The 10,587-nt window shown below is 31.8% G+C and overlaps 1 protein-coding gene and 1 long non-coding RNA gene across 2 annotated transcripts; both read right to left on the bottom strand.

The window, feature by feature from the left end:
• Nucleotides 1-721: 721 nt before the first annotated feature.
• LOC136071012 (uncharacterized) lies at nt 722-2,437 on the bottom strand. The gene is made up of 2 exons (XM_065781779.1): nt 1,920-2,437; nt 722-961 (listed from the first exon to the last, which is right to left on the bottom strand). Exons 1-2 carry the CDS (start codon nt 2,278-2,280, stop codon nt 864-866), a joined length of 459 nt encoding a protein of 152 aa, XP_065637851.1. The 5' UTR covers nt 2,281-2,437; the 3' UTR covers nt 722-863.
• Nucleotides 2,438-9,769: 7,332 nt separating this feature from the next.
• On the bottom strand, nt 9,770-10,216 carry LOC136071011 (uncharacterized). Its single transcript, XR_010632311.1, has 2 exons — nt 10,182-10,216; nt 9,770-10,096 (listed from the first exon to the last, which is right to left on the bottom strand). It is a non-coding gene; the product is annotated as an uncharacterized LOC136071011 (long non-coding RNA).
• Nucleotides 10,217-10,587: the final 371 nt, after the last annotated feature.

Here is a 10,587-nt window from a genome sequence, read left to right as displayed (position 1 = left end):
CTTGCTTCCAAACCTAAAATTATTATATTCACAAAAGTATGTTATTTATTTACCTTGATGCCTTCGAATGCTATGGCAATAATAATAATAATAATAATAATAATCACATCAACCTCTTCTCCCATCCTGACAAGAATGTGCTACATGCAAAGCTGGTGCATATAGGTAAGAGATTTCTTACGAGGGACACATAAAGTCTTGCATAACTGAGAGTTTCTTTACCTTGAAGAATCTTAGCTCAGTTACACGGAGAAGAACTATGATGCTTGACCCACGCAAATGGAGAAAACAAATTTATTTAAATTTTCCTAAAATTTGATAATACATAGACAAAAATCTACCTTTCATATAATTGCTTTACAACAATTTGAAGAAACTTACTTCACACTTACTCTATGTTTGAAAGGATCATCTAATTGCTTTACAGCAATTTACATAGGACAAAATTTTCTCTCCAAACAATTGAATCCTTAACATTACTCTTTCATAAAACATCTAGACACCTTGATGAATTTTATTTTTATTTTTGTTGAGAATTTCCAAATCCTCAATTCCAAGAGAGAGAGAGAGTTAAGAACATAATTCCTGATATTGCCATGTAGGGAATTTAGACCCTGTTGATCACCACCCCACCCTCATTCTCCAACTCTTCACACACCATTATTGATTGGGAAAGAATTCAAAACAAGAACACAAATAATAATTTCAAAAATAATAATAATAATAATGAAAATGAATAGAATTTATAAGTAAATTAGAAAAAGTCAATTTGTACACTAGAAGAATTGAATGTCAACTAAAGGCAAAGAAAAAATGTATCAAAACACTGTGGTTTTGCGGTGTACTACATATCATGTTTCTAATCATGTTCCGTTTGCTGTTGAAGATGATTGGCGTACCGCGCAAGCAACCACTTGGGCCCATTGCCTCAGCCTCGTCTTCACCAGCTCAGCGTCCTCGCCTAAAAGTATCCCCAAATAAGAATAATTCAATCAGTCACAACCGTTTAAATTAAGAAAACTCCACAACCAATTCATAAATAAATAAATAAATAATACGGTAGAATTCAATTCAATTGCTTATTTTTAAAAAAAAAAAAACAATTTTTATTAGATTTTATTACTAGAAGGTTTAAGAATTTAAAATAATTTATGTTATTTACTTTAATTTTGAAATATTTATCTTAATTTTACATGTAGTTACTTTCGGAATCTCATGAACATTATATTAGAAACATTTTTTTAATATACTTAAGATAAAGAGTGATGACTTGAGTTAGCGTCTTCCACCTTATTATTTTTTATCATTAGACAAAAATATCAATTAACTTTTTATATAGATAAAATTTGATACTTAAATCTCTTATTCAATAATGAATTTTACCAATTTTTCAGAAGTTTATAAAAAAAATTTATCAATTGAAGTAACAAATCTGGCTATATGGATATTATGTTTTATTCTAGTACTAAAGTTTCTTGTTATATAAAGCACAATGTTCATACGAAATGTAAGAATGATATTAAGCCAGATTTGACATTTATACTTAGATCACATATTTGATGTTTCAATATAAACGTCACAAATTTGATCAATGTGGACATGATGCCTCATTTTTTTACACATTGGTTTATATATTTTTTTCTTTTCTTTTTAAATTTTATTAATTAATAAATAATTTATGAAATTTTAAAAATAATTTATTCCAAAAAATATAATTCTTTTGAAAATTTTGAAACACTTATTTTATACGATTTAAAACTCTGTTATTTATCAGATTTCAAAAAAAAAAAAACTCTGTTAATGTATACTACCAAATTATAAATATATATATATATATATATTTTTTTTTTTTTTTCTCTTATAAAAAAAGTGATCTATCATCTATGTTTAATTTTTTTTTTTAAACATTTATTAATTACCTTGATCAATAATGGTGTTGGGAGTTTCAATCTCGGTATCAGAAGCCATTAACGACGAAGAAGACGAAGACCTCGACAAGCTATTACTGTACTGCTTATTAACAGCGTAGTAAAACTCCAAAGCCGGAATAGTATCCGATAGCTTTGGATCCACTTCCGGAGAATCGAATCCGAACCCGAGTTCTATGCAAGCCTTCAACTCTTCCAAATCATCGTCCGAAACACTCTTATTGCGGCGGAGGCCGCTGCTATTTTTATTGCTGCCTTTGCGTCTCAGCCACGCCTCGTCGCGGTGGATATCGGGCGACCACGAATGTTGCTTGTGGAGAGGCCGTGGCGGCGCGTGAGGTCTACTCGACATGGTTTTGTGGGGAGGCTGAGAGGGTTTTTGCTTTGTAGAGAGAGAGAGAGAGAGAGAGAGGGAGGCTTCTTGTGGTTTTCTTACAACAACAACGTAGGAATATAAATGTGCGTTTGTGTTTGTGTTTTGGTCAAATATATTGCTTTTGGCTTCATCAAAAAAAAAAAAAATATATATATATATATATATTGCTTTTGGCGGCGGAGGGGAAGAAGGGAATTATAATTTTTTTGAGGGAATAAGGCTTTTAATCTATACATATGTATTTATATGAAAATGTCAACATAATTAATACCTACTTATTAAATTTTTTTTATTAATAAATTTAAAATACACATATTAATAACAATTATAATTGTATTTTTAATATTTTTCTATAAAATTATAAGTATAATTGTGGGTACCTTAGACATGCTTCACAACGTCCTAAGCAAGCTAGGTGTGCTTCGCAACGTCCTTGGCATGCATGACAACGTCTTAGGCCGTCCTCGGACGGTTTTTGTAACGTCCTATGCATGCTTAGAAACGTCCTCGGACGGTGTCCTAGGAGTCCCACATCGAAGGAAAACTCTCCCACTTGCTGCCTTATAAGCTTTGAAACCAAAAGAGTAGTAACTATAAACTGATGGTACACTACTCCCTTGGCTTCAAAGTTTATAAGGTAGTAAGTGAGGGGGTTTTCCTTCGATGTGGGACTCCTAAGACACCGTCCGAGGACGGCTTAGGACGTTGCCATGTATGTCTAAGACGTTGCAAAAACCGTCCGAGGACAGCCTAGGACGCTGCCATGCATGCTTAGGACGTTTCCAAGCACGCCTAGCTTGCTTATGACGTTGTGAAGCATGCCTAAGGTACCCACAATAATAAATGCCTATTAAAAATTATGACAAATAGCTTAAAAAATAACATGATTACATATTTTAAAAATCTAATCATTGATTTAAAAAATTTACACATTTAAAATTTTGTGTCATTCTAATTGCTTTTACTATTTGATCTATAAATTTATTTTTTATGCATAATTTTATACTACAAAAACTAAAAATGTAAACATTTAATTGATGATATAACTATTATTTTTTTATTTTTTGAAAATTTTGCAAACATGAAGAATATAAGAAGATAATATAATTCAATGATATATTTGTCAAAATTCACATCCAATATAAAAATATTGAGTACGGTTATAGTCTATTGGTCCTAAAAGGTATCATAACTTTCAAATTTTATATTTAAAACTTAAAATAAAATATCAAATTTCATAGTTAGTATTAGAACATAATTAGAATAAAAGAATATTAATTACAATCACAATTATTAAATTTTATATTCATGTACAAAATAAAATAAAGAGAATCAATTTTTTTTCAAAGAGGAATAATGTTTCATTGAACATTTCAATATTCGCGGAATAATAATAATTTGAATTTTGGGAATTTCCTGGCTGTCACTTGCCACTTGTCAGTCGAGTCAGAATGAGGTTGGAATGGACCTCGAGGTGGGCCAGTGGCAGCTGGGGCCAAATTCTTTTTTGGTAAGTGGGATCCAATTCATTACTTGGCTGAGCTTTTTAAGCATTGCCACCTAAGCACCAGGTCACCAACCACCTATTTAAGCAAAGTGGAAGTTTGGAACTATGTTTTGCTGTTTAATTATATTTTTGTAATGTTTTTTCCTACTCTTTTACAGTCAAACTTAAACCCAAAAAAATAAAAATGAATCAACCGAATCCAATAAATTTAGATCTTTTTCTTTCTCTCATGTACACTGAAAAGGAAAATAGTAAGCCAAACAAGTTAGCCATCTTGTACTGTTTTGACAGAAGTTTCTATTAATTCAATAAAATTATCATCTTGTTTCTATAAAAAAAAAATGCCTAATAACATCCACACGAAAGAAAACCAGTATGATGAGGATTTTAAACCAATACATTTTCTATAATATTATAACAATACTATAACGTTTAGTGATTAAGTAGACTCCAAGTCATTCATTTTTTGATGGACAAAGTTTAGCTACAAAATCGATTGTAGCTTTAGGCTACAAACTCACTCAATATCTTTTTATTGGAGGTGAATTTTGACAAATCTACCATTGAATTGCATCTTTTTCTTATATCTTCCATGTTTACAAAATTTCAAGAAAATTAAAGATCAATAGCTATGTCATCAATAAATTTTTAAATTGCAAGTTTTTCTAACTTAAAATTATGCATAAAATATAAGATTATAGATTATATAGTAAATGATATCTGATTGACACAAAAATTTACATGTACATTAAGAGCGTAAAGAACATGTAATTCAATAGTTAGATTTTCAAAATATGCAGTAATATTTATTTTATTAAGTGAGTTTGTAGCCTAAGGTTACAACCAATTTTGTAGCTAAACTTTATCATTTTTTGATATCCTTAAAATGCAAACAAACAAGAATGAGTTTTAATATGAAGTAAAAATATGCAGAATAACATTTAAACAAATGTTAATTATCACAATTTTGATATTTATTTAAATTATTGATAATGTGGTGAAATTCAACTAGTTCATTACAAAATGAATGGATAGAATTTTAGGAATTTCATGGTGGAATTACCCTAAAAACCTAAATACTTAAGAGGATACTAATTCAAGATTTTAAACCATTAAGAGATGATACAATATATTCATTGATCAAGTTGAATCCAACTCATTCATTTTTTTTCATGTTCATGAAAGCAATGAATGAAGAATGAGATTTAAATGAAAATTGGTAAAAGTAGAAAGTTCAAATAAGGTACGGAATAGTCAATAACCACATAATTTAATAGTACATCTCAAATCCTTTTAAAACGTGAAAGTTAGAGATTTTATGGATTGGAAAATTCCAACCTCAAGGGTCTAGACAGAACATATATATATTCTTTCCATTAAAACCCTATAACTAATACCAAAGATGAAAAGTATCTAATAACTGCATTGAGGTACAAATAAGCCTACCAAATTTGACTCATAGGATATTGGTGGAGAATTAGGTACAATAAGTGCATTAATTGTTTCTTATACACTTATTTTCTCTAATCTTCTGAGGTGTATTTGCTCCTGAAATTTTGAATAATTTTTCTGATCATTGCAAGGATGAAAAGAGAGAGAGAGAGAGAGAGAGAGAGAGAGAGAGCGAGAGAGAGAGGGGGACAGGCTGGAAAATTGAATGGCTAAGGTAGACCCAAAGGTCAATGGTTATGTTCCTTGATTTCTTTCTTTCTTGCTGGCTTGACAGTAGGGGTGGCAAAATCAACCCAAACCCATTTGCCCACCCAAACCCGCCCACTTAAAATAGACCCAAACCCACCCAATTATTAGTTGGGTTAAATGGGTATTAACCCAAGTAAACCCAATTAACACTAATGTTTATTGGGTTTTAATTGGGTACCCAATTACCCAACCCCAAAACTACTAAAATTACAAAAATACCCCCTCAACCTAAAAAATGACCAAAATAACACCTAAACCTGCAAAATGACCAAAATACCCCAAAAACTCAAAAAATGACCAAAATACCTCCCGAAACCTAAAAAATGACCAAAATACCCCCGAAACCTAATAAATGATCAAAATAACACCTAAACCTACAAAATGACCAAAATACCCCTAAACCCCAAAAAATGACCAAAATACCTCTCGAAACCTAAAAAATGACCAAAATACCCCTAAAATCAAAAAATTACCAAAATAACCCTGAAACCCAAAAAATGACCAAAATACCCCCGAAACCCAAAAAAATGACCAAAATACCCCCAAAAACCTAAAAATGACCAAAATACCTCTGAAACCCAAAAAATGACCAAAATACCCTTAAAACCCAAAAAATGACCAAAATACCTCCGAAACCTAAAAATGACCAAAATACCCCTGAAATCCAAAAAATGACCAAAATACCCTCAAAACCTAAAAATGACCAAAATACCCTCAAAACCTAAAAAAAGACCAAAATACCCCTAAAACCCAAAAAATGACCAAAATACCCCAAAACCCCAAAAATGACCAAAATACCCTCGAAACCTAAAAAATGACCAAAATACACCCGAAACCCAAAAAATGACCAAAATACCTCCGAAATCTAAAAATGGCCAAAATACCCCTAAAACCCAAAAAATAACCAAAATAACCCCGAAACCTAAAAAAATGACCAAAATACCCCTGAAATCCCAAAAATGACCAAAATACCCCCTAAACCTAAAAATTACCAAAATACCCCTGAAATCCAAAAAATGATCAAAATACCCCCGAAACCTAAAAATTACCAAAATACCTCTAAAACCTAAAAAATGGCCAAAATAACCCCAAAGCCTAAAAAATAACCAAAATAACCCCGAAACCTAAAAAAATGACCAAAATAACCCCGAAACCTAAAAAATGACTAAAATACCCTCGAAACCTAAAAAATGGCCAAAATAACCCCGAAACCTAAAAATGACCAAAATAACCCTAGAACCTAAAAATGACCAAAATAACCCCGAAGTGTAAAAATTGACAAAAATAACCCCGAAACCTAAAAATGACCAAAATACCCCCTAAAACTATAAAATTACCAAAATACATCCTAAAACTAAAAAGTGACCAAAATACCCCTGAAACCTAAAAAATGACCAAAATACCCTCAAACCTCTAAAGTGATGAAAATACCCCTAAACCTTTGAAATGACCCAAATAAACCCAAAACCTCTAAAATTACCAAAAATACCCTGAAACCTCTAAAACAACCAAAATACCTCTAAACCTTTAAAACGACCAAAATACCCCTTAAAATATCTAAAATGACCAACATACAACTAATCCTGTAAGATGAACAAAATACACCCAAAGCCTCTAAAATTACCAAAATAGGGGTTTGGGGTATCTTAGTCATTTTTTAGGTTTAGGGAGTATTTTGGTCATTTTTTAGTTCTACGGGAGATTTTGGTAATTTTTTAGGTTTAGGGTGTATTTTTATCGACTTACAGGTTTAAGGGGATTTTTTGTCATTTTATAGGTTTCGGGGTATTTTGGTCATTTTTTAGGTTTCGAGGATATTTTGGTCATTTTAAGGTTTAGGAGTTATTTTGGTCGTATTTAGGTTTCAGAGGTATTTTGGTCATTTTTTAGGTTTCAAGGGGTATTTCAGTTAATTTTTAGGTTTCAAAGGTATATCGATCATTTTTTAGGTTTAGGGGGTATTTGGGTCATTTTTAGGTTTAGGGGCTATTTTGGTCATTTTTAGGTTTCAAGGTTATTTTGGTCAATTTTTAAACTTCGTGGTTATTTTGGCCATTTTAAAGGTTTTGTGGTTATTTTGGTCAATTTTTAGGCTTCATGGTTACTTTGGCCATTTTTAAGGTTTCGGGGGTATTTTGGTCATTTTTAGTTTTCAGGGTTATTTTGGTCAATTTTTAGGCATTGAGGTTATTTTGGCCATTTTTTAGGTTTCAGAGGTATTTTAGTAATTTTTTAGGTTTTGGAGGTATTTTGGACATTTTTTTGGGTTTATGGGGTATTTTGGTCATTTTTAGGTTTTGGGGGTATTTTGGTCATTTTTTAGGTTTCAGGGGTATTTTGGTCATTTTATGGGTTTTGGGGGTATTTTGATCATTTTTAGGTTTCAGGGGTATTTTGGTCATTTTTTGGGTTCCAGGGATATTTTGGTAATTTTTAGGTTTCGGGGGTATTTTCGTCATTTTTTGGTTTTGGGGATATTTTGGTAATTTTATGGGTTTTGGGGGTATTTTGGTAATTTTTAGGTTTCAGGAGTATTTTGGTCATTTTTTGGGTTCTAGGGGTATTTTGGTCATTTTGTAGGTTTTGAGATTATTTTTGTAATTTTCAGGTTTCGGGGGTATTTTGGTAATTTTTTAGGTTCTAGGAGGTATTTTGGTCATTTTTTGGGTTTTGAGGGTATTTTGGTCATTTTCTGAGTTTCAGGGGTATTTTGGTCATTTTTTAGGTTTTGGAGGGTATTTTGGTAATTTTAAGGTTTTGGGGGTATTTTGGTCATTTTAAGGTTTTGGGAGTATTTTGGTCATTTTTTAGGTTTTAGGGGGTATTTTGGTCATTTTTGGCTTTCAAGGGTATTTTGGTCATTTTTTGGGTTTTGAGGGTATTTTGGTCATTTTTTGGGTTTTGGGGGTATTTTGGTAATTTTCAGGTTTTGGGGGCATTTTGGTCATTTTTGAAGATTTTAGAGTACTTTAGTCATTTTCACTTTAGTGGCATTTTGGTAATTTTGATAATTGGGTAATTGGGTGGGTTGGGGTTTACCCATAATAATTGGGTTGGGTTGGATTTGAGTTATAAGGAATTAGTTAAATGGGTTTTAAATGGGTAAATGGGTTTTATATACCCAACCCAATTATGCCCACCCCAAACCCACCCAAACCCGCCCATTTGCCACCCCTAGACTACAACTACAACACAATCAAGTTCTCAAGTTACAATCTTCTCAAAGAGAAAAAAATAAAAAAATAAATAAAAGTTCTCAGGTTACAATGATCAATTAGATCTGAGATAGAAGTAAAAGAAAATGAAGCCTGTGGTGGATAGTATATTAGCTCATGATAAAGCTAACGTGTTTTGTAACAGAATAGTTAATTCCTAGTTTAATGCATTTTTCATGGTTTACCAAAAAAAAAAAAATGAAGCCAAAGCTAGAATCCAATCAAGCAAATATTTAAAGAATAACAGCTTAAGATTAGGAGTAATCCATTCACAGCCCTCAAATCTGCTTCGATTTCTTTTCCACCAAATACACCACCTTACACAATAAGACACTACTTTCCAAAAGGCTATGTTCCGATGGAGTCTAAACTCATATTCATGCACTCTCTGTGGCATAAACCATTAAACACCAAACAAACCAAATACCGTAAGTCCACAACTCAATAACAAGTAAATGGCCCCATGTCTCCCCAACTACATTCCCATATATAACACTAATTTAACACAAAGAATCAAACCTCAAAGAAAAAATAAAAAATAAAAAACACACAAAGAATCCATTTTCACATTTAACACTAATTTAACACAGCAATCCGTTTCTTCAGTAAATTATCACTAGTTAAAATCTCCCCCAATCCACAAAAAGAAAGCTACTTGAGGTGATACACTAGATCTCCCTTAACACTTTACCTCATCTGCAAGTGAAATATAAAATGGACAATATGAAACACATTTGAGTAGTTAAATGGGTAATTTTGCCAAACCATGACTATATTGTAGTGTGCCTCATAGAGACAATACAATCGTAGGTCTTCCATCCTAAAAAAAAAACGAAAAAGACTAGCCAATTTGAACACCCATTACCAACACTGCTCCAGCCTCTTCACTTTCCCAAACAAGCAATTTATCCAGTGACAGTGACCACCACAAAACCAACATGTTTGGTACTCATATCACCAACATTGATGTAATAGCCAACCCAAATTCAAACGCAGCTCATAAAAGTTGGGTAAACCTGTAAGTTATAAGATGCAATTCACATACTCAACCAGCCCCATGTTTGGAGGTCTCAATCCATGTAACTGGCATGTTAAATAAGATTCTCAATGCCACTGCCTACAAGGTTTGAACATAGATCAAGTACTCTGATCCTTTACCACTAGGACAGTAAAATCTCAATTTATTGAACCAGTTATGGTTTCAATCATAAACAAAAATAAAAACAACAGCTTGAGTACATGTTGATGAGTGAAAATAAAGATACAGGAAGCATTTACATATCGATGCTTATTCATAGTCAACATCATCATTTATTACTAAGAACTGAAGAAGAGCTCAAGCGATTCCCAGTGCCTTCTTTACGTCCTTCTGCAAGAGGAACCCAAACTTTGTAGTTAATCAGATAAGCCAATTATAAGATAAATGAATGTACAATGCCACAGACCGGCTTTACCTCAATGCTCAGTGGGGAAGTAGTGGGGGCATANTTCTTTTTTTTTTATGCGAGTTTTTTATTTTATTTATTTTGGGAAAAATTAATGAAATATGAATTTTTTTTTTGTAGGAAAATTCCGGTAACACGGAAATTGTTACCAAAATTTTCAACGAAATTGTATATTTCAGTAGTAAGATAAGTTTGTGAGAGAATATATAAATTTTTCAGAAAATTTAGTGACACCAAAATTGTTACCAACCTTTTTTTTTATTGAAATTGTGTAATTTTTTGTGTTACGATCTTTCTAATAAGATAAGTTTGGGAGAGAATATGTGAATTTTTCAGAAATTCTGGTAACACCCAAATTGTCACCAAATTATTTTTTTTATTATCAAAATTATGTTTTTTTTTTTGTGTTCTGATT

This window comes from Quercus suber, unplaced genomic scaffold (genome assembly GCF_002906115.3).
Source record: "Quercus suber isolate HL8 unplaced genomic scaffold, Cork oak 2.0 scaffold_278, whole genome shotgun sequence".
Lineage (NCBI taxonomy): Eukaryota > Viridiplantae > Streptophyta > Magnoliopsida > Fagales > Fagaceae > Quercus > Quercus suber.
The sequence above is the reverse complement of the archived record's forward strand: the minus strand, read 5'-3'. Positions and strand labels throughout refer to the sequence as shown.